This window comes from Caretta caretta, chromosome 8, assembly GCF_965140235.1.
Source record: "Caretta caretta isolate rCarCar2 chromosome 8, rCarCar1.hap1, whole genome shotgun sequence".
NCBI classification, from domain to species: Eukaryota; Metazoa; Chordata; order Testudines; family Cheloniidae; genus Caretta; species Caretta caretta.
Window position 1 is genome coordinate 12,224,150 of NC_134213.1, and position 25,013 is coordinate 12,249,162.

At 42.4% G+C, this 25,013-nt stretch overlaps 1 protein-coding gene across 2 annotated transcripts; it reads right to left on the reverse strand.

Moving 5' to 3' along the window:
- Positions 1 to 382: 382 nt before the first annotated feature.
- Positions 383 to 23,610, reverse strand: CATSPER3 (cation channel sperm associated 3). Of its 2 annotated transcripts, XM_048861120.2 has the most exons (8): positions 23,400 to 23,610; positions 22,556 to 22,709; positions 17,865 to 18,104; positions 6,755 to 6,937; positions 6,192 to 6,332; positions 5,269 to 5,388; positions 1,994 to 2,151; positions 383 to 550 (listed from the first exon to the last, which is right to left on the reverse strand). In XM_048861120.2, the coding sequence occupies exons 1-8, from the start codon at positions 23,510 to 23,512 to the stop codon at positions 448 to 450; spliced, it is 1,212 nt and encodes a 403-aa protein (XP_048717077.2). In that variant the 5' UTR covers positions 23,513 to 23,610; the 3' UTR covers positions 383 to 447. The 2 variants fall into 2 exon arrangements, with proteins under 2 accessions (XP_048717077.2, XP_048717078.2); XM_048861121.2 differs by lacking the exon at positions 1,994 to 2,151 and having other exon boundaries at positions 441 to 550.
- Positions 23,611 to 25,013: the final 1,403 nt, after the last annotated feature.

Sequence of the window (25,013 nt, forward strand, 5' to 3'; positions counted from 1 at the left end):
TCTAAATCAATATTTATAGGGCATGTTGAGGTCCATAAATAAATAAATAAATAAATAATAATACCCAGCTCTTATCTGGTGCTTTTCTTCAGTAGATCTCAAAGTGCTTTACAAAGGAGGTTAGTATCTCCATTTTACAGATGGGGAAACTGAGGCACAGAGCAGTGACGTGACTTGCCTTTGGTCACCCAGCAGGTGAGTCACAGAGCTGAGAATAAAACCCAGGTCTTCTGAATTCCAGGCAAGCATTCTATCCATTAGTCCACACTGCCTCTAATCAAAGGTACTGCGTTAGTGTGCAGTATTATTATAATGAGACACTCTATAGTAAGTTATCGAAGGGGGAAGTAAATCTATTCGGAGTTATTTTTATTTATGTATATTTATGCTCTTTTTAAACAATGCTTTTTACAATGGCAAAGCATCACATTTTCTATGCTAGAACATTTAACTCTTCGTATCATTCTCAGGGGGCAGCCTGGATTTTTCTCTTACGTCTTCCAAGATGGTGTTCAACGTGCCAACAAGTTCATAATAGAGTTCTTGTAACCTACAGGGAGAAGATAAGAGCATGTCTGAAATAATAGCAGATTATGATTTCAGAGCATTCAAATGTAATGGAAAATGTGAAGCGCAGAGTGAAAAACGTATACGTGGAACTATTGTCTCTTCAACTAATCTGAGCTTTCACTGTTCGTTTAAGAAGATAAAAAGAATGATGAACAATAATTGGATAATCAGCTCTTTGAGGGTGGTTATGTGCAAAACAATGAAGAAAGATTTCTTACTCCATCTCCAAAGAAATCCAAATCTTGCTGTAGTAACAGATGACAAATCAGGTCCCATTATACAGTCAAATTTTCTGCAGGCTTTTTCTGGGTTTTAGCATTATTTCGTGTGTGCATTCTCTTTTCATCCCCCCTAGTAGAGGCCTCTTCACTTGCCAGGTACTGAGTATTTCCATTTCCTACTCGCTCCATCCCACACAGGACCACATCATGATAGCTTTCCCATCAATGAAAGAGTAGGGCTGGACATCCCTCCAAGATCTCATCATTAACACTGCATGCCTTCACCCTGGGAGGTTACAGTGACATCTGGGGTACTCCTCTCCTTCCTTACGCTCTTTCCTGGGGTGGAGGGCAGGGAGCCGGTGGGGGAGCCTGTAAATGTATTGGCCAGTGTGTATATGTACCGCTGCCCTCTACTGAATGGAATGTCAAATCTGCTCAAGGGTTTGAGATCGCTTTGTGGCTGTCTCATAAAGAGTGCTACTTAATGATACTCTCATCTCATAGCTTCTCCTTTAGCCCAAGTAGTTTTGGAGCACAAGCCCCTGAATTCCAGGCCCTATGCTCTGTATGTGTGTCGCCAAAGACCATAATACCTGATGCCATAATACCATGGCTTTGTTACCAAAGTGCCTTTGCAGAGCTCTCAGACTCAAATATGAAGGACCAAGGTTAGGAACCAAACTCAGATCCCCAGCACGGCAAAGCATTGTGCCTGCATCGGAAGGCATTCTGTTGCAATAACTTAGTACCAGAAATAAGTATCAGCACTCTACAGACTATTTGCATAGAACAGAGAAGCACCATCATCTGCAGCAGACCTCAGAACCTAGAGCAAAAGATCTGCAAAGGTGAGGGGAAGGTCAGTGTTACCACAGTGCCATTGCTTAACACAGCTTTAACCATCCATGGAATATCCAAGACTGTTGGACTTTAGCAACAGCCTATCAAAGCTTCTGTAAGCTTTGGCCTGTAAACACTGACAATTAGCTTCAGTTAGGTCAAATGTCTTTAACTGTGCCCTCACATTCAGAGATCTGCAGCTCTTTCACCCAACGAGACTAATCGGTCGCAGACTCTCCAGTAACCATGCCAAAAGGATGGCCTGTATTTAATCCAAAGAAAGAAAACAAGAACTCAAATGCACATTTTTAAGATTTCTAGCATCTTGGTCTCTGTTTCTTTACACCTACGTTACCTACCTATAAACTGTGTTATCCTGAAGATCGAGGGATGTCAAATAAAGATCAATAAATGGGACACTGGCACAAAAATCTTCTAAGACCATAGGATCAGAATGATGTAATGTCTTTTTAAAGTCCTCCACCAATTCACTGAAGGTTTTATATTCACTGGTTTTCTAATGTGAAAAAATATCCCAGGAAAACGCATTATCAAAATAGAATGGGTTTTTATACAGGGATTTTCGTTCTCCAGGTATCTTAAGGAGCTTTATGAAAGATGATAGCAGTGCAGGGACCATGGAGACAGATGGAGCCTTAGGCCAGCAATAACTTACCCAGGGCTTTCAACCCTGACCTCCAGTTTTGCTCACCCAGCTTTGCACACACAGCCAATTGCTCTGGCAACATGCATGAGGAGTGCCTGGTTTCATGAGTATTAAAAGGGGATATGCAAAACTGGAAGAGGGGCTGGAAATTTGGCCTATAACTTTTGTTTTTAAAATGCATGGGGGTATGTCTACATTGCAGCTTGGAGCAAGCCTCACAGTCCAAGCAGACAGGGTAGCATTAGCTCGGCTTGAGCCAGTGCACTAAAAACTGCAGTGTGAATGTTGCCCCAAGCTCAGACTGACCTGACCCCCTGAGTCTGAGCCCAGGTTGCTCGCCCGAGCCTCTGCCAGTGTAGCAACGAGCACACAGCTATTTGTAGTATGCTAGCTCAAGCGGAGCTCCCAGCTGCAGTGTAGACATACCCAGAGAGAACCTCGGCCAGGATGCCAAAGTTACTTCTTTTCAGAAGTGTCATAGGAGCTTTGTCTTGCACATCAACAACTACCAGATCTGGCAGAGGGGACAGCAGTTCAGGGTCTCATCCAAAGAGATTGTTCCTATAATAGTTTACATCCGCAGTGGATACTGGATGGAACCGAAATCATTAACCTTAAATCAGTCACCCACTAGAGAACTTGAATCAATTACTTTATACCGAAAGGTTAGAGCACCAGCAACTGAGCGGTTTATGTAACCCACACACCTCCTGGGGGTGGTGTTCTGTCCCATCTAGTAGCACCGAGACCACGAGAGAGAGAGAAAAATGAGGTCCCAGGTTTGATCCCACCTGCCGATGACCAGGGTCTGTCGGCATTACATTTAAATTATATCTGATAATAATGAGAATGAGCAGAAGGGATGGCAGGGGACAGGCAGTCAGATTATTCCAATCATCTACACTGAAGTAGCAGTGTTTACAATTATATCAAATCAGCTTCATTTTCAAAAATTGTCAGAGTAAAAAAATCAACATTATACATTACATGAATTTCAAGTTCACAAAACCAGACTTTAGAAAAATGTAATGGACTGAGTACTTGTGGCACCTTAGAGACTAACCAATTTATTTGAGCATAAGCTTTCGTGAGCTATAGCTCACTTCATCGGATGCATACTGTGGAAAGTGTAGAAGATCTTTTTATACACACAAAGCATGAAAAAATACCTCCCCCCACCCCACTCTCCTGCTGGTAATAGCTTATCTAAAGTGACCACTCTCCTTACAATGTGTATGATAATCAAGGTGGGCCATTTCCAGCACAAATCCAAGTTTAACAAGAACGTCTGGGGGGGGGGGTAGGAAAAAACAAGGAGAAATAGGTTACCTTGCATAATGACTTAGCCACTCCCAGTCTCTATTCAAGCCTAAGTTAATTGTATCCAATTTGCAAATGAATTCCAATTCAACAGTCTCTCACTGGAGTCTGGATTTGAAGTTTTTTTGTTGTAATATCGCAAATTTCATGTCTGTAATCGCGTGACCAGAGAGATTGAAGTTTTCTCCAACTGGTTTATGAATGTTATAATTCTTGACATCTGATTTGTGTCCATTTATTCTTTTACATAGAGACTGTCCAGTTTGGCCAATGTACATGGCAGAGGGGCATTGCTGGCACATGATGGCATATATCACATTGGTGGATGTGCAGGTGAACGAGCCTCTGATAGTGTGGCTGATGTTATTAGGCCCTGTGATGGTGTCCCCTGAATAGATATGTGGGCACAGTTGGCAACGGGCTTTGTTGCAAGGATAGTTTCCTGGGTTAGTGGTTCTGTTGTGAGAAAACCTGGATTTCCACAGTATGCATCCGATGAAGTGAGCTGTAGCTCACGAAAGCTTATGCTCAAATAAATTGGTTAGTCTCTAAGGTGCCACAAGTACTCCTTTTCTTTTTGCGAATACAGACTAACACGGCTGTTACTCTGAAACCTGTCAAAACCTGGACTGAGTGTTAGACATGGAAAATGATATTTCTGCTTAAAGAACTGGAAGAAAGCTGATTTTGAGTAAGGGCTTGTCTACACTGTCTCACAGTTTGGATTACGGGACTGTGAATAGCAGTGCACACCAGAGTGCTGCACTGTACCTCTCCCAGGGGACACACCACAAACTAAAAGGTTCCTAGTTTGCAGAAAAGTAGTCCGGGAATGTGAATAGCAGTGCACACCAGAGTGCTGCACTGTACCTCCCCCGGGGGACACACCACAAACTAAAAGGTTCCTAGTTTGCGGAAAAGTAGTCCTCTTCAAACAGGACTACACTAACGCAAACTAGGAACCTTCAAGTTCGCATCTGTATCTCTCACATGGGCGGGGGGGAGGTTTACAATGCAGCACTTTGGTTTGCACTGCTATTCACATCCCCTGTAGTCCAATCTGTGGGAGAGTGTAGACATAACCTAAGTCATCTTTCAAAGGTGCCTGTGACCCGATTCTAGTGGGTTTCTAAATGGTGCCCATAGACCTTAACAAATCAAAAGAAATATATGGTTACTGAGGAATAAATCCACAGCATGGAGATACCATTATAATACAAACTGACCTACAGTTAATAACATTGGAACAATGCAGAAATATTTCAGAAAAAAACAGCAGTGGGAATCCGTTTTGGAAATTATTATTATTTTAAATATTATGGGGAGTTTTCCACTCTGAATTTTTTTTCTTAAATAGAAGATTCAAAATGAAATATGTATATACACACACGCATATATATATATACACACACACACACACACACATATATATATATATATATACACACACACACACACGAACTTGGGCCTGGCTTATTTCAAACGGTGAAAAAGTTTAGAAAATTGCTTCTGTGAGATAAATGACTATAAAGTCCTATATTGAAGATAACTCTATGTTGTCTTGCATCACTAAACTGTATCTTACATTTGTTTGTAATACTTATGCTGTTCAATAAACTTCAAGTAAAAACAATTCAGTGCATCTACCTGCTGGTGCATTAGCATGTTTACTTCTTCCTGTTGTCTTTGTAACATGGCCTGTTTTTTAGCCTGAAGAGCAGCTTGTTTTTCTGCTTTAAACTCTCGTTCATAATTCTGAGTGGAGTCCTATAAATACCAAAACAGTGTATGTTAAATGGTCTTAACTGGATGACTCGCAATTAATCAGAGACACTTTCGCCTTTAAGTCACTGATCTAAATCCAGCCCAAACTGGTAGCAACAAAGCTGTTACCACCTGCTGAGTTTGGTAGGGTCAGTCTAGCAGATTTCAACCTCACAGTTGGCACCCTTGCTAACGGTTTCTCCCAGGATGACCCAGGAACATAGGAATGGCCATAACAAATTGGAGCAGCGGTCCGTCTACGTCAGTATCCTGTTTCCAGCAGTGGCCTGTACCAGATGCTTCAGGGGAAGCTGCAAGAAATCCTACAGGAGGCCATGAATTTAAATGGACACAAATTTGCCCTTCGTTCTGTTGCAGTGTGTGGCGCTTCAGGCAAACTTCCCTTATGCTCATATATGGGAGGTGTTGGCAGCTGATAGGACTGGAAGGACAGGAGAGATTTAGCAGCTGAGTGAGGATGGAGAGTTTCTGGCTGGTCCATTTGTCTCTGCATGACACGGACAAGGGCCAGGGCACTGTACAGCTGCCTGTTGTACGTAGGCCTAGGACTGACCCTAAATGGGAACAGTGAATTCACTACCATTCTCCCTTGAAGATGCTCCCTTCCGGTTTGAGGCAAACTAGCAGGGTTATGTGGGGAAGGTATTTTGCTCCCATGCAGTGGACAGAGGACTTCGGTCTCCAGCAGTGTGAAAAAGCCAGCTTTCAAAAGGTGCACACGCTAGTTTTCAGATAAATGGCCCTGTAGTTAGAGACACACAAAGAATAAGGGAAACCCAGCTTACCTGGATATTCATAATCACAACTCCAATAGACATATTGAAAAACAAAAAGAACCCCAGCAAGATGAACACTATTGTGAAGGCTCGGCTGGCACTAAAACCACGTTTGTCTAATTCATCCTGTAAGTCCGTCCAGCCATCAACCTGCAAATGAATTGAATCTCTGATCAGTTAGTTCCAAACCACAGCTTGTCTCACAGACCAGATTAAATGTCTCTCTCTTTCTCTCTTTTTTAAACTGAACTCAGTTTTCCCCCAGTTGCTTAGAGTTCCAGACTCAGATGCCATATGAAAGCTACAAAATATCGCATTGTTGTCAGCTCAACAAGCTTTCCCCTCTGAAACTTTAATACCAGAAAAATGAATCTATCCATCAAACTGAATTTTCACAACCACCTGACATTAAATAAAACCCAGGGAACAACTCCCACCACCTTTAATGCTGAGAACAATCACGGTTTAATTAAATGACTTCCCCAACATCCTGACCAAAATCAGAGGTAATGATTACTTACAATAGTTTCTATAACAGGCAGACATAAAATGGAAAGGACAGCAGAAATTACCGTTACTAAACTGAAGAGAGTGAAAAGGGCAGATGCTAGGTTGCCCCAGTTTTTACTGTCTCCGGTTTCAGGGTCTCCGTACAATCCGTAACCCAAAATGGCAAAGATAAACATTAACAGGAACAGCAAGATAAGGACATAGATCACAGTCTTCACAGTCTGGCCTAGAGCTGCTATCAAACTCTGCAATAGAGAAAACCAAATGTGTGCAGTTTAGAGCGGAGACAAGCAGCTCTATAGGACAGAAAATGCTCGTTTGATTCACATAACGGCACAGAAAGGTGCACTCTTCCCTTTAAGCCTGTTCTGAGCCAATCCCCCAGGGTGCTGTGCTGGGGGAGGTGGTGAGCTATAGCTCACGAAAGCTCATGCTCAAATAAATTGGTTAGTCTCTAAGGTGCCACAAGTCCTCCTTTTCTTTTTGCGAATACAGACTAACAGGGCTGTTACTCTGAAACCTGTCTCTGTAAAGTGAGCCATTGAAAAATCGAGGTCCTGATCATGTGTGGCCATTACCGGCACAGTTCTTCCTCTTGAACTACAGGAGAGTCCTTTCTACTTGTCAGCAGTAAGAAAGTATTGCCTACAGGTGAGAGCCTGGGACTGGGACTATGGAATTAGGGGTTCTATTCCCAGTTCAGTCACTGACTCCCCATTACACCTTAGGACGGGGTGTTGTAAATCTTCATTCATTCATGTTTAAATGCTTTGTGGTCTTGGAACAAAAGGCACTATAGAAGTGCCGAGTATTATTCATTATCATCTCAAGAGTCCAGCTGCTGGAAGGTCAAGGTCTCATCATCCCTCCTTCTGAACTGCAACCTTTCATGTTTTCTAGCTAACAGCCATGCAGTCCACAATCCTTTTACCATTCATTTTGTTTATTCTACTATTAAGCAAGACAAACGTATAAATAAGTGGAAAGATGAAAAATTAAGGAGCTTTGTGGTGTCCTTTAAAACAACCAAGAACACTCAATCAATTCAAAAGGAGCACATTTAAAAAAAAAATTTTTCGTACCTCTTTTAATTACATTGTTGGGTACACTGCCGCACAATATTAACAGAGTAATAGACTATGTTCATAAAAGATTAGACACTTTGTAAGAACAACCTCTGTATTAAATTAGTTGGATAAAAATTACAAGAGCTATCAATCCTCATGCTTCAGTTTAGAGTCTGCTCATGAACTGGGGTCAGGAAGAAATTCCCACCCCCATCACCATTGTATAGTTGACTAGATGCGTCCAATACTGCTTGATCAGAGTCAGGGTGTCAGATGGGCCACTGGTCTTTTCCACTATTGTAACCCCCGTGTATTGCACAAGTTAAGAAATCACTGAAAACCAGGGATTCACTAGGCAGGAACAGCCTGAGAGACAAAACAAATCTTATGAATGACATCAATATGTACACAAGGCGCTCTTAGGAACTAATGTGTACTGATTTGGGAATACAGCTTAAGTCAGACCATTGGTAATGGATCTCTGCCAAATTGCAAACATTTCTATTAACTCTAGGTTGCAGAAAACTACACAAAGCCTCTTGCACCAATGTTATATTACTCCAGACACCGGCTAATGAATGGATTTGATGATTTCCCCTGATTATGAAAAATGTGCTAATGCCAGAGGGTCTCATGCAGTACACTGGTTCAGGGACTATCCATTTATCAGTTCCTTTTTTAGACAATGTCTCAAGCATCTCAAGTTAAAATTCCATAATTTACCCAGTTGATCCGTTGAGGTGGCACTTCCTGTTAAGAGGTTTGTGCAAAGCTAATGTAAAATGTGTTTTCCAATCCCTTATGATTGCCAAATAGTTAATCTTGTTATGATGGATTAAGGATTTCCCCTGCAATCAGGTGGATAGTTCCAGGTTTTTCTAAGCCTTGTCTGCCCAAAGAAATATATACTCATGTCAATAATTTAGGAAGCAGTCGCACCCTCCTCCAGATGTTTCCTTCTGGCACTAGGCATCACCTCCATTTTATGTGGATTGCGTTTCATGCAGCTAGCTTCCATCCAGGTCAGATGTGACAAGATGCTGAACCTTTTTAAGGTGAGAGCAGCATCCACACTCGCCTTTTTCCCTAAAATTTTTGACTGGCAGCTCCAACAATGGTAGCAATAGTGAGAGAGATAGCATAAACCAGCTACTGGTGTTTTAAATGCTGTGTCAACAGACTACACAGACCTGGAGTTAAGGTCCAAACTTGCTTCTTTTGTGCAGTTTGGCTTTATGGGTAACAAAGAGAAGAACACACCAGAAACCTCAGTCTGAGCTTTCCTGACCTTGGCTTTTGCTAAAGATTCCCTCCAGGATCTCCACTAATTCCCAATTTCTAGATGGCCACTCCCACTGATGTTCTGCCTGGATGCACCTACCACAATGAGTCAGCAGAACATCAACTGTTTCATGTAGGGCTCTAATATTTGCTGACAGAGCCCTGCCATCCTGCTGCAGCCACTGAAAAGCCTCAGCTAGTGCAGAATGCTGCTACTCACCTTTTAAGTAAAGAAGAGCAAACAATATTCTGCATTGCTGGCTCTGCACTAGTTGCTAATTACTCCTGATTGCAAACTGAAGTGCTGGTCATTATCTATGAAGTCCTAAACGTTGCTCATACACCATATACTGCATAAAGCTAAAAAGGATTCAGTTTTACTTTTTCCTGAGTATGAATCAGAGGAAGAGAATAACTTATTTAAAGCCCAATAAGGTTAAAACAACCTTGTTTTTTTATCTGAGAAAAGTAACACAATATTTAGCTATAAGATACTTTCAAGCAATCTGCAACATAAAAATGCTTGAAGATATATCTGTATTATAAACAAAACAATCTATATTAAAAGAAAGAGCTTTATTAAGATTGCAAAAGCAAGCCCTCAGAAGTTAGGAAAAGCCAAAGTTAAGATTGCTTGCATAATCTTAATTAGGCACCATTGTGTGTATGCTTATGACACAGTCTTAATTACATGACCACACAGTATTTTTTTCCATAGGACCCCTGCCTCATGCAGTGCACAGGATGGACCTGCTCTGGCGATGAAACAGGGCTGTGTAGTAAAAGAGGCTGTTGTCTGTAAGACCCCTGCTTTATCTGTTGCACAAGTTGGAAGGTGTGAAGTGAATGAGACAAAGGATTGCAGGAAGAAAAAGGACGCTCTCATAGTTAAGGCAGTTGAATTCTGCCCTGGAAAATTGGATTCTATCCCTGCCTCTGCCACAGACTTTCTGTGGGATGCTGAGCAAGTCACTTAAACCAAACTTTTCACAGACAGTCACTTATAGTGCGTCCCGCATTTTCTATGTCAAACACGATACCTGGGATCTGATTTGCAGAAGTGCTGAGCGCTCACCGTTGCAACTGGTCAATGAGATGTTGTGCTTTGAACATATGAAGTGCTAGATAATCTTAAACACCATGGAATTTCAGGTCCTAGGTGTCTCAGTTTGGGCAGACAAAATTAGTGGATACTTTTTACCTAATCAGTCTGTACCTCGGTTCCCTATCTGCGCAATGGGGATAACACCACCCCGTCATCTCACAGGGGGTTGGTTGTTTGTGACGCACTCAAGATACTGTAGTGATGCGCACCACAGAAAAGCTCATGGCAAAATCAACAATCCCGTCTTCAGAGCAGGGTTTGAACAGTGTGCAGTAAATAAGGCTTGCGGCCACGCACCCTGAATGAGGCAGAGGTCCTGGGGGAAAAATAGTACGTGATGTTATAATTAAAGACTACAGCTCCGATGGTTCCTAGTCTCCTTGACCAGCCAGTCCCAGTCTCCCACCCTGCCTCATCAATCTCAGTGTTCCCCCCTCAGCCAAAGGACTCCCAGTCCCTCCCAGCATTTCCTTCACTGGCTCCCAGTTCCTGTCTTCTTACCCAACCTGTCCCAGCCTCCCCTCCCACACAAGCATCCCGTTCCAGCCTACCCTCCCCCTCAAGCTCCCTCCCTCATACCAGTTCCCCATCCAGGCTCTTGCCCACCCATTCCCCGTCCCAGTTTCTCTTCCCCACAGTCCCCGTCTCACCAGACTCCTTGGTCTCATCTACTCCTTCCCTCCCCAAGTCCTGTTTTGTCCCCTCTTCCTCGCTGCCAATGTGCCAGCAGGGGAGAGGGAGGAGGGGTCACTGAGAACACAGGCAAGACAAGCTCCCTGATCTCAATTCCAATGCCCAGACCCACCCTGGTCTGGAGCAGCTGGGAGCAACCATTACAGGGAAAGTCCTGCTGACCCCCTATAGCCCTTGGGCTGGAGCACGTTCAGTCACTCTGTCGGGTAGGGCATGCACAGTCCGGTCACACAGGACCTGTGAAGGGATGGAGCTTGCTCAGGGAAGATTCGGAGTTTTTAGCTGCTAAAAATCTAGGAAATCTCTACTGAGCATGTGCAAAGAAAGTCTAATAATTTGGGCAGAATTTCATGGGCACGGCAAAAGGCTCATCTCTGTCATAAAGACCACCACCACACTAACTATACAGCCCTTGCTCAAAAGCATAGGCGCACTAGGGCTTTTCAAAGAACAGGTTGCCAGAATTTTTTTAGCATGAGCAAAACAATGTATTTTCCCTAGCCTTGTTCTTGGAAATGGCAGACATATTTTGGCTGAAGTTTTCAAAAATATTTAGCCTGAGGCAGACTCCCAGCATGCAAAATTTCAGCCAGCATGGCTAAAGTTTGGCAAAGTTATACAGTAATCAACTGAAAATGGGGTCTTATAATGCAGTGGTTCTCAACCAGGGGTACGCGTACCCATGGGATAAGCAGAGGTCTTCCAGGGGGTACATCAACTCATTTAGATATTTGCCTGGTTTCACAAAAGACTACATAAAAAGCACTAGCAAAGACAGTACAAACTAAAATTTCATACAATGACTTGTTAATACTGCTCTATAGACTATACACTTTAATATAAGTACAATATTTATATTCCAAATTATTTATTTTATAATTATATAGTAAAAATGAGAAAGTAAGTAATTTTTCAGTAATAGTATGTCGTGACACTTTTGTAGTTTTTTGTCTGATATTGTAAGCAAGTAGTTTTTAAGCGAGGTGTAACTTGGGGGTACACAAGACAAATCAGACTCCTGAAAGGGGTACAGCAGTCTGGAAAGGTTGAGAACCACTGTTATAATGGGCAAAAAGAAAAGGAGGACTTGTGGCACCTTAGAGACTAACAAATTTATTTGAGCATAAGCTTTCGTGAGCTACAGCTCACTTCATCAGATGCATTCAGTGGAAAATACAGTGGCGATGCATCCGATGAAGTGAGCTGTAGCTCACGAAAGCTTATGCTCAAATAAATTTGTTAGTCTCTAAGGTGCCACAAGCCCTCCTTTTCTTTTTGCGAATACAGACTAACACGGCTGCTACTCTGAAACCTGTCATAATGGGAAGTATCGGGCAACCTGAATAATAGGCAGTGCTACCAGTCCCATCTATAATTTATTGCAACTCTCTAGGATTCTTCCCTCCTTCACATAAACACCACTGCCCTCTACTGGCTGGAATGTCACAGCTGCTTAGGTGTGTGAAATCATGTCAACATCTCAACATAGAAGCTGTATGCCCTTTCTTACAGGAAGGGACACCTTGTAGAGTGCTGCTAACAGACATAAAGCATGACACATTTCAGAGATCTGGGTACAGACATTGTTTCCAAGGTAACCCACACTGGTCACCTTCATCTTTTGTCCACGGAAACGTAGCCACCACCTGAACCCTGTTTGTCCCAAGCACTCAGTGCCTAATTTTATTCTTGTATCTGTGTCTGGAAGTAGGAACAAAAGCCATTTACACAAAAATAATATGACATTTTTACCAAGGTATGTCATGGTGTTCAGCAAATTTGGGTTGTGCACATGATCCTAAACAACGACAATCACCCATAGCTGAAGGTAACAAGAGAGCCATAAAATGCCATTGGTGACTGCAGTCTAGCAAGTGCCCCTTGTATAGAAGCATCAAATAATTTTCAGTTTCTATGGCACATCTTGAGGTTCCTGTATACTTCCAGAAATCCATAATAATTCCTCTTTCCTTCTGCTATTAAGACGCAGCCTTGTGGCTCGTGGTCTTCCTAAACTGTAAATATGTTGAAATTCATCCCAAATACATTTTAAAAAAAGCAGGAAAGTTGATTTTTGGAACAACCTGGCATTTAAAAAGTTTATTTTCAAATTGAAATAAGGATAAATGGAGCCTACACGACGACTGGGATCACAGCTAACAGAACTGCTCTGTACGGAATACAGCAAGGAAATTATTTCCTCGAGGTGGAAATTTATTGCCCCAAGGTGTAAGGCAGTGTGTTTTAAAGAGTCTTTTAATTAATAAAGGTATGTGTGCCAAGAATGTGTTATATGTTTGAGTTTTCAGTATTAAATACCGTTTCCTCCGTTAAAGGCTAATATAGACTTCAATTAATTCATAATAATACACATATAGGTACAAGCAACCTCGCACCCCTTCAGCAAAGCCCACTGGGGCAAATTGTAGCATATTTGACAGAGAATGTCTTTTAGCAGAGAGTTTCGATCCCTAAAAGCACAAGAAAGCCAGATGGGATCAGAGCAATTGTCCATTGAGTAACCTGTCTCCAGTAACAGCCAGTACCAAATACTTCAGAGGAAGATGCAAGAAACACCATGATGGACAATTACAGGATAACCTGCTCATAAAGGATCTTTCTGATTGCCTTGGAATAGGAAGTGGCAGGCTTATGCCCTGAAGCATGAGGATTTATACCCCTTATCCATTTTTATCCTATAACCTGGATGTTCTTATCCATAGAAATGCCCAAGAGTACAATTTTCAAAAGTACTTAAGAGACTTGGGAACCTAAGTCCCATTGACTTTCATTAAATCTTAGGCTCCTAAGGGAAAGATTTACAAAGCTGTTTAAGCTCCCAAAGTTGCAAATAGGTGTCTAATGGGAGTTTCAAAAGGGCCTAATCAGATTTGGTGCCTAATGCGAGTTAGGTGCCCAGTTTTACCTTAAATTATTTTACTGTAACTCCTCATGTAACACTGTAGTTATGTTCCTGAAAAATGCAACTTTAAGTGAAATGATGTGAACCTAATCCAATTTTCCCAGAAGATTGAATGTAAATGTGGGGGGTTAGGTTCCAAGGACATTTTTGGAGGGCAGACAAAAGGCATTAGATACTGTACTGTACTATGCTGTGGTTGGGAAGTGCCCCTGCACAACCCACTGTAGGCAAGGATGCTACGAAGTACCTTCACAGCAGCAGTGGCAGCTTACCCAGAGAAGAACAGGCACCGACTTTGCCGGGGGATGCTCCAGGCCCTCATCTTCCCTTCCCTGCTCCACTCCAGGCCCACCTCTTCCCACCCCCAATCCACCTGTTTGGCAGTGCTTAGGACTTTCTGGGAGGGAGGGGGAGGAGCAGAGATACTGTGCTTCCCCACTCCTACCCCTCCCCCTGCACTTCAGGCTTAGGACTTTCTGGGAGGGAGGGGAAGGAGTGGAGACGCAGCGCTTCCCTGCTCCTCCCCCTCCCTCCCAGAAAGTCCTAAGTGCCACCAAACAGCTGTTTGGCAGTGGCGGAAGCGCTGGGAGGGAGGGGGAGAAGGAGGTGAAGAAGAGGAACTTGCACAATGCTCCCTTGTAAAGTCGCTGCTCTTCCACAGACTCTTACAAGCAGTGGACAGAGCAGGCAGCCAAACGACGTTATAAGGGAGCATTGCACAACTTTAAACGAGCATGTTCCCTAACTCAGCAGTGATGTAACTTTGCAACAACATTAAGCAGGAGGACATTAAGTGAGGAGTTACCGTATTTTATTTGTTTAAAACCTTGGTAAGACCTTGGTCTCACTCTTATCCAGTGGCAATGAGTTCCGCAAGTTAATCATCGACCATTGTTTAAAAAAAAGCTTTTAGAAAATGTAAATGGCTGTTCATTTTGCTAGTATTATCAGAAAGGATAAATAGCAGCACCTGACACATTCATTATTTCACATACCTCAATTTTGTCCCCTCTTCCAGCTACACTGAATAATTAACACATAAAAGTCTGGCAATCACTGAAGTTTACTATCCAAACTAGAGGAAAGAAGGCTCAGAAGTGAACATTATAAAAGAGTCTTATTCCCATAAATGTTCCACTTCTGGTGGGTTACCCAATCAATTAATTACATGCAGAAATGCAAGCTAAGCAGTCACTACCCACGTTAACGCCCTACTAAAAATAAACCTCCAGGGTTGTCCAGAGAAAACTCAGTAAGAAATGGGGTGCTTGAGAGAAAACTGGATTAAATGGATTAAGATAGCATGTGTGACATTGTTTAATAGCTATTTTTTCCCATTCATAGCACTGTGGTGAAATGAAACAAAGTCAAGGAAAATCTCTCCTGAACACGGGAGAAGCAGAAAGCAAATAATGTTCATACTGTGGACTTTATAAAACTAAAAAATATTAAATTGCTTCCGCTTCCCCCAACATACTCAAGTAACAACCAACATCATTAGAGAAGGTTCAGCACACACAGTTAACATACAGAGAACACTGCAAATGTTACAGCTACCTCTATGTTACAGCACCAACGATAGCCGCTAAAGGGGTTAGTTCTATTACAACAAAATTCAGTGAAACTCTAGGACCTAACAAAAATTGCTTGATTTTTCTAATTAAGTTAGGGCTGAATTGTACTCAGTTCTCATCAGGCTACTTTGGAGTGGGTTCTTTAGACAGGTGGCTCCCGAATAAGGTGGTCTGTTCAGGCTTCACTGAAGTTTTCCTGACAGTCCTGATTCATTTTTCTATCCCTCTCCCTCAGCAGCGAAGCACATCTTAAGCTAGGAAGTTTATACAAACACAGACTGTCTCCTTTGTAAGCAGCCACAATCGCTTCAGACTCCAGCCTGATTCATTTGGTGGGGCCACAATCCTGCCTTTACTTCCACTACAATGTTACAGGCATTGGATTAGCATGTCACTGAGACCTAGGCTAGCTCTACGCTGCAGAGCCCAGGCCAGCAGAGTCCCCTAATGTAGATGCAGCATGCACCAACAGAAGGAATTTTCCTGTGAGTGTAAGAAGGTCTCCATCCCCAAATGATGTTAGTTATGTTTACACACGCACACTTCTGTCGCCATAGCTGTGTTTGTTGGTCAGGGGGTATTGTTTTTTCACACCCCTGACTGACACAGCTATGCCGGTATACATTTTAACTAGAGACCAAGCCCTACTCGACACCTAAAGTTGCATCGATTTACTTAAACTAGTGCGACCTTGTGTGCGGACGCTCTCTCATCGGTTTATCCTGCCTTTGTTCAATAATGAGTGCAGTGACCCTTTTAGCATCCTATGGAATGCTGTCAGGAGGCTGCAGAGCCTCTGCTGAAAACTCCACTAAATTTAAGAGGGGGAATAATTACAAATCACAATGACCCATAATAGTGGATTGGACTCCTTATGGAGCAACATCACCCACTCCCTGAGCATGCTGCCCTAAGCATTGCCCGCCACTCCAGGCAATGAAGGCTTGTCTACGCTAAGAAAATTACCTGGTTTTGACAACAGGTACCAGCAATGGCTGCAGCTCAACTGGTACAGAACACAGTTTAGTTGCAAGAGTTGCCCAGGATAATTCATGTTCAGCGCCATTTCAGAAATTAGGATTGAAAAGCAACTAGGGTAGGTAACGGAACCTAGGCCTTCTGCATGATGGACTGCTCTTCCTATGCTGTGCCCTCATCAGTTATTTAGGGTGAATGTGATCCAAAGAGAAACAAAAAAGTTGTTAAACAAAAACCTTAAGTCAAAAGAAAGGAAAGTGAACATAAGAACAGACATAGTGGGTCAGACCAAAGGTCCATCTCGCCCAATATCCTCTCCTCCAACAGTGGCCAATGCCAGGTTCCCCAGAGGGAATGAACAGAAAAGGTAATCATCAAGTGATCCATCCTTGTTGCCCATTCCCAGCATCTCGCAAACAGAGGCTAGGGACACAATCCCTGCCAATCCCAACTAATAGCCAGTGATGGACCTATCCTTCATGAACTTATCTAGTTCTTTTTTTTAACCCTGTTAGTGTCTTGGCCTTCACCACATCCTCTGGCAAGGAGTTCCACAGGTTGACTCTGCATTGTGTGAAAAAATACTTCATTTTGTTTGTTTTAAAACTGCTGCCTATTAATTTCATTTGGTGGCCCCTAGTTCTTGTGTTATGAGTAAATAACACTTCTTTATTTACTTTCTCCACACCAGTCATGATTTTATAGACCTCCATCATATCCCCCCTTAGTCATCTCTTTTCCAAGCTGAAAAGTCCCAGGCTTATTAATCTCTCCTCATGCGGCAGCCATTCCATGCCTCTAATAATTTTTGTTGCCCTTTTCTGAACCTTTTCCAAGTCCAGTATATCTTTTTTGAGAAGGGGAGACCACATCTGCATGCAGTATTCAAGATGTGGGCATGCCATGGATTTATATAGAGGCAATATGATATTTTCTGTATTATTATTTATTCCTTTCTTAATGATTCCCAACATTCTGTTTGCTTTTTTGACTACCGCTGCACATTGAGTGGATTTTTTCAGAGAACTATTTTTTTCAGAGATGACTCCACCATCTCTCTCGAGTGGTAACAGCTAATTTAGACCCCATCATTTTATACGTACAGTTGGGATTATGCACCACTTTGGGAAATGCATCACTTTGAATTTATCAACATGGAATTTCATCTGCCATTTTGTTGCCCAGTCACCCAATTTTGAGAGATCCTTTTGTAGCTTTTTGCAGTCTGCCTGGGACTTAACTATCTTGAGTAGTTTTGTATCATCTGCAAATTTTGCCACCTCACTGTTGACCCCTTTTTCCAGATCATTTATGAATATATTGAATAGGACTGGTCCCAGTACAGACCCCTGGGACACACCACTATTTACCTCTCTCCATTCTGAAAACTGACCATTTATTCCTACCTTTTGTTTCCTATCTTTTAACCAGTTACCAATTCATGAGAGAACCTTCCCTCTTATCCCATGACTGCTTACAAGTGTCATTGTCATGGCCTGGATATAAAAATCAGAAGTGTGTTTCCACTGTAACTATAGATAATCAATTTACCCTCATGCCTTTGCTGTAGGAGATAATCTTCAGAATCTTGAGTGCCTGGAAACCATTAATTATATTCCATGTCCTGTACTGTTTGACGTCATATTTGTCAATGATATATGGGAGGTAAGCAATGAGAAGTATGATAACATCAAACAGGTTATAGCCACTCCTCCAGTAATTCAAGGGATCCACATAAAACTTCAGCAAAATCTCGGTGGTGTAGATGGATATAATAATCAGATCGGCCAGCTGAAAAGAAAACAATATGAGTCTAGAGCATGTCGTTGCGAGGAGAGGGCTTTGATTACAGAAGAAAAGAGCCTTCAGTTGTTCCTGTTATACCCTGAATTATATTCACGACCAGCTCTATCCTACTCTGAGATACACAGGGATGCAAATAATCAGGCGTTTAGTTCTTCCTGCCATCACAAGGCTGCTCCTTAAAGGGCATCTGCTTGTGTTTCATTCAGTCTCACTTAAATGTCCTAAAATAACATGGATCCACATTCTTGGGAAACCTGGATGCTTCTCACTGTTAGGGAGTTTTCCCTAACAGTTTAAATTTCACCCCAATATTCCTAGTTACACTGCCATGTTCCACTCAAAATAATTCTTAATTGTATTGCCGTATACCACTCTGCAGAATTCCTCTCCCTCCTTGGTGTTTTCACTCTTCAAATACGCTGAGCACACTAGAAACTGGACATTTACCATAGTTAAATTTACCATTCCAAGTGCAGGGAATACCATAAATACCACAGGGCAGTAAATACCACTTTTATAATGGCACCCAATGTATTTGTGGACCATTATGCACCCTCCTCTTCTGAGTCAATTCTTAGGATAGTTCTCGCTTGTCTAAACAATTGGGTTGGCTAACAGGACCCAGAACAATACTCACTTGAAATGAGAACAATTGCTAATACACTATTAAAACTGACAGAACAAAATAGGTCTCACCCAGGGAAATTGTCTTATCTACTGCACCTACTGCCTCATGCAGTGGGCCCGGGGGGAGCCAGTCAAACTTGATAACATAACTCCACCTCACACTGTAGGAGTGCCATCAAGAGTGCAAACTGATCTTGAAGAGAGATGAAGATGTTTATTTAATGGAGTCAGGCAAATGCCAAATATGTCATTAATCATAAAACCATTTTTATCTGCTATTGAGAGTTGTATTATCCCTTCACAGGATATTGTACAAATGGGGAAACTGAGGCATGGGGCAGTTGTGTTTTGGCCCAGGTCAGTGGCAGAGCCAAGGACAGAACCTGAAGTCTCCTGATACCTCATCACATGTTCCAACCTCTAGATGATGCATCCTCCCTTTCCCTGAGCAGGGTCTTTTTCTGGAAGTAGAGTTTTCTAAAACTTTCCAAGATGTGAATGGACTTCTTGACGTTAGCCAGGCCTGTCTTTTGGTTTCCACATTACTGGGATACATTATAAAGACTCAGAGATTTGTGTATAGAAGCTGACTTGTGTAAGACAAGAAAATCAAGGTGTGCGTGGGAGATAAGTATTTTTCCGTATGAAAACTAAATATTGAATATGAGCTCAAGTTAGTGGTGTTAACGTTTTAAGGTTTTAAAAAAAAACACTGGCAACAACTATAAGGACCCCGTCGTGACATTTTAAAAAATAATTCAGTAATAATAAATGGTTGAGAAGCTTGACACTGTCCTGGGTTTTCTTGCTCTGGCCCCATCCCCAGTATAGAGCCACACTAGGGTTACTCACCAGGGCAGAGCCACACCCACCAAAGTGTTATTGTAGGGTTAGTCACTGGGACTGGGCTTCAACCACTGTGTTTATTCATTTATTTAATTTTAGAAAATAAAATAAGATTGACTTTTTTATTTAAACCTTTGGGGGCAGAGCCTCAGCCCTGAGTAATGCAGTGGCTGGAACCCCAGCCCTTTAAATCACCCTCAGGTCCGGCATGGCGTACCATACCGGCTTACTTTCACATCTGGGTGTCTTTGAAAAGTGTCCATGCAGCTTGCAGGGATTTCACTCTAGTCACTGTACCGTTTAATTTCTGTTTAACTAACCTCCTCATTTTTGCATAGTTCCCCTTTCTGAAATTAAATGCCACAGTGTTGGGCTGTTGAGGTGTTCTTCCCACCACAGGAATGTTAAATGTTGTTATATTATGGTCACTATTTCCAAGCGGTCCTGTTATAGTTACCTCTTGGACCAGATCCTGCGCTCCACTCAGGACTAGATCGAGAGTTGCCTCTCCCCTTGTGGGTTCCTGTATCAGCTGCTCCAAGAAGCAGTCATTTAAAGTATTGAGAAATTTTGTCTCTGCATTTCATCCTGAGGTGACATGTACCCAGTCAATATGGGGATAATTGAAATCCCCCAGTATTATTGAGTTCTTTATTTTGATAGCCTCTCTAATCTCCTTTAGCATTTCATGGTCACTATCACTGTCCTGGTCAGGTGGTCGATAACAGATCCCAACTGTTATATTCTTATTAGAGCATGGAATTACTATCCATACAGATTCTATGGAACATGTGGATTCATTTAAGATTTTTATTTCATTTGATTCTACATTTTCTTTCACATATAGTGCCACTCCACCCCCACCCCGCACGACCTGTTCTGTCCTTCCGATATATTTTGTACCCCAGAATGATTGTGTCCCATTGATTGTCCTCACTCCACCAGGTTTCTGTGATGCCTATTATATTAATATCCTCCTTTAAATGAGGCATTCTCGTTCACCCATCTTATTATTTAGACTTCTAGCATTTGTGTACAAGCACTTTAAAAACTTGTCACTGTTTATTTGTCTGCCCTTTTCTGATGGGTCAGATTCTTTATGTGAATGTTTCTCGTTTGATCTGGCCCATACTTTATCCTCTTCCATCTTCTCCTCCTGACTAAAACCTAGAGAATCTCTACAATAGACTCTCCTCTCAGAGAAGTCTCTCTCCGATCCACATGCGCCTCTGCAGCAATCGGCTTTCCCCCATCTCTTAGTTTAAAAACTGCTCTGCAACCTTTTTAATGCTAAGTGCCAGCAGTCTGGATCCACTCTGGTTTAAGTGGAGCCCATCCTTCCTGTACAGGCTCCCCCATCCCAAAAGTTTCCGCAGTTCCTAATAAATCTAAACCCCTCCTCTCTACCCCATCGTCTCATCCACGCATTGAGACTCTGAAGCTCTGCCTGCCTACCTGGCCCTGCACGTGGAACTGGAAGCATTTCGGAGAATGCCACCATAGAGGTCCTGGATTTCAGTCTCTTTCCTAGTAGCCTAAATTTGGCCTCCAGGATGTGTCTCCTACCCTTCCCTATGTTATTGGTACCTACATGTACCACGACCACCAGATCTTCCCCAGCACTACACATAAGTCTATCTAGATGCCTCGAGAGATCCTCAACCTTCGCACCAGGCAGGCAAGTCACCATACGGTTCTCCCAGTCATCACAAACTCAGCTATGTTTCTAGTAATCGAATCTCCCATTACTAACACCTGCCTTTTCCTAATGACTGGAGTCCCTCCCCCCCCACCCCGCCTCGGTGAGGTAACCTCAGTGTGAGAGGATACCACATCATCATCTGGAAGGAGGGTCACAACTATGGGAAGGTTTCCCTCTGTTCCCATTGACTGCTCTCCTTTTCTGGGCCTTTCATCCTCCTTAACAGTGCAGGGGCTGTCTGACCGGTGGGACAAATCTACAGTGTCCCGGAAGGCCTCATCAACATACCTCTCTGCCTCCCTTAGCTCCTCCAGTTCCGCCACCCTGGCCTCCAAACCCCGTACACGTCTCTGAGGGCCAGGAGCTCCTTGCACCGAATGCACACATACACCACCCCCCCACAGGGCAGGTAATCATACGTGCTACACCGAGTGCAATAAACAGGATAGCCCCCACCCTGCTGCTGGGCTTCTGCCTGCATTTTCTCCTACAGCTACCTAAGTTAAAGATAGGGTTTTTGTTTAAATCAAGAAGTTTTGATTATAGTTTAAAGGTTTTAAAGAATGGCAAGTGTACCTTGCCCTCTTCCCACTCCCCTTCCAAACTCCCTCTCGAAACTCCCTGTTAGCGGTCCCTGTGCGTAAAGCTCCCTGCTTTATAAAGCCCTGGCCTTCTTGATAGCCCACCCCCTGACTAAGGCTCAGCCAATGAACAGAGGCTTCTAGATATCAAATCTTGTTTAGAAACTCACAGCTTCCAACTGCTGGCCAGAGCACAAGGTCCTTCAAACAAAACAAACAAACAAACACAAACTCAGCACACAGCAAGTAACCCCCAAACATAAACACACACTACAGACAGCCACTTACCCCAATGGTCCTGTATTTGCTCCTCCTTCACCTGGAGAACTCCCTCCCCAAACTCCCTGGTAGCGGTCCCTGTTCGCAAAGTTCCCAGGTCGCTTCTTACAGTGCACCTTGGACCAGATCCACAGCTGATGCAAACTGGTGTCAATGGAGCTACATCAGTTTACATCAGCTGAGGATCTGGCCCAACATCTGCCGATACTGGTGTGCTTTGCACATGGAAAAGTGGACACATATTGGTTTCTGTATTGCAGGTTCCCATTTTTGTTTCACTTTACTACTCAATTATTCACGGATAGAAAAAAAAACACACTTTAAAAACTTTCTACATCTTCAGCAGATGCTAGTGAAATGAAAGGAGAACTTACCACCCATTTTATTGCCCAGCTCCTTACCTCCAGATATGCATAAGAATTAAGCTGAATATCATAATTAGTCTCCATAGCCAAGAACAGCGCATTGAGTGAGATGATGCTTATCATGACTGAGTTGAACATGGGATTCTGCAGTAATCTGCGTATATATGCACAAAATTCAGTGTCCCACCTCCTATCAAACAATTGAAGGGACAAAAAAATACGGTAAATTCTAGGACCATTCGGAGTCTGGCAAACGACAGGCTGATTCTCCTTCCCAATGACTTCAAAGAGAACAAGATCAGGCACAAGGTGGATTTCTCCCCCTCCCCTTTAGACATTCCCTAATACCGATTACAAATGGAATTAGCAAAGAATACAGCCCTTTGCCTTCAGGGGTAGTTAATCATTGTGAAATCTACTCTGAGTTAAAAATAGATTTGCATGTTCGGTGGTAAATTTTTATTTTTATTTTAATCCAGAATCACGGAGAAGCTCTTTGTATTTTTCAGAAACTTCCAAGACAACAAAGGAATTCCCATTCTTTTCCCCAGGATACCCAGATGAGCTGATGCCCCAGTTTTATTAGCAATCAATTTAAAGGCACTAGGGCAAAAATTGTTTGGTATTTAATTTAAATGCATGTTTAAGAACAGTCTCCCTCATTAAACTCTTACTGAAATAATCACCAAGATTTAGTCAAGCAGAAAGCAAAAATCCTCTGCCTTCAATGTAATACAAAAAGAAATAATGGTCAAATTCATCACTTGGTAGCGCCAGCCAGTGACAGTAGAGTAATATGGAGGATGAATTTGACTCATCGTAGCTTCTTTGTAGATCAAAAATTAAATACATTTTTAAAAGGACTTGATCAAGTACTTACCTGAATTGCCAGAACAGAGTGTGTTTCATGTCAGCATCAGACGAGGGTTTAAAATGTTCAACAACCAAGTTCGACACAAGTCGTCTCTGATGAAAAGATTCTGTTGGCTCCATACTCACACTTTCGGATTATTTAGTTTAAGAGATGTAGGTGGGCATTATGTATTCCCTTAAGTAACTCAGAGTGCACAAGGCCACGCACAGAGAACGGAAATACTCTATATAGAAAAGAATGGAATTTTCTATTTGACATCATCACTTTATGAGGTCACTTCCAGGCATAAGAATTATACATGTCAGCACTTGAAACAAAGTGCTGGACCAATGAAAACTCTCGTGAGGAGTCAGTAAGGCAAGAAGGCAATAAACGATCACTGCTGTGAAAATATAACGTAGCATTGGGTTAACATTGCCCAGCATCTTAGGCACAAAATGGGAGAGGGATTGTTTAAAAGAACATACAGATTTAATATTAATAGAAATGTTTTTAATTCAGTGTAAGTTTTTGTTTGATTTTAAAGATATTTCTTTAGGGCCAGATTAAGCCATAGGCACTATAGCCCTATGCTTAGGGATCTGGATCCTGGAGCCAGATGATTATTACATCAAAACCACAGCTTTCATTAGTAAGTTTCTAGTCCTCAGAGTTATAAAGAAAAGTTTGAAAAGTGTGGCCCAAGTGTAACCAATTGAGTGCCTGAGTCTGCAGATGGCCTGAAAGGTGTGAACTTTCCCACGCATCTCAATGGAATGTTATCTCCAGCAGAGGACTGTGAATCCAGTCACCCATTCAACCAGATACATGGAGGGGGGACTGCTGCCACCTCTTCCTCTCTGAATGAGGGAATGTTGATGCTGTCCCGAGGGGAAAGAAGGGGCCTCATGCTGCTGGCCCAGCCTGCAGAGGAGGAAGCCCACCTGCCACACCATGGCACAGGGGCATGACCTAAGGGTGGAGTTACAAGTCACAGTGTGTCTATGGCCCTGGATTGCCTTAATCCAGCCCTGCATTTCCCTATCATGTTTCCAATTTAATCATCACATCCCCACACTGGTGCAGGAGGACCAGGGCATAAAACTGATTTGCAACAAAAGTGAAATTAACTAATCCTGTTTCACTGTCTCACTGGGGAGAAAAGCAAACAGTTAGCATAAATAGGGGAAAGAAAATGCGGTTTTTAAAAATTCTTTATGCTTTAATATTCTAAAACAATGTGAGCACGTCAGGCAAGCAATTTTGCTGTTCGTTCTGTTTTAATTTATATTTCAGCCTGGCAAAATCCTCTTAAAAACTGCAGACATTTGCACAATGAGGTGAAATTACATTCATTTTTAATATTTATGCTTTGTGATGAGCTAGAGCAGTGGAAGAAAGACATTTTTTACTGCTGGATGCCAGCCAGGTTCTCTTACAAGCCTTACATTAACAATTTGTTGAAGGATTTTTATTATTCAGGAATGAGGCAAATAGTAAATAAAGATTTCTTTGTATATGCTGAAGGCCGCAATTCAGCAAGACTGTTAAGAGCAGACCTAACTTGCAGCAGGAGTAATTCAACTGAAGTTTAAAATTAGACCCGTGCTTGAGCACCTTGCTGAATGAGGACCAATATAA

Bases quoted from the DNA above. Each gene is read 5' to 3' on its own strand.
- CATSPER3 (XM_048861120.2), bottom strand. From the start codon at position 23,512: ATGGAGCCAACAGAATCTTTTCATCAGAGACGACTTGTGTCGAACTTG. The intron at 22,710-23,399 runs GTAAGTACTTGA...ATTGTTTGATAG, and splicing joins ACTCTGTTCTGGCAATTCAG to GAGGTGGGACACTGAATTTT. The intron at 6,938-17,864 runs GTAAATTGATTA...TCTCTATTGCAG, and splicing joins CCTACAGCAAAGGCATGAGG to AGTTTGATAGCAGCTCTAGG.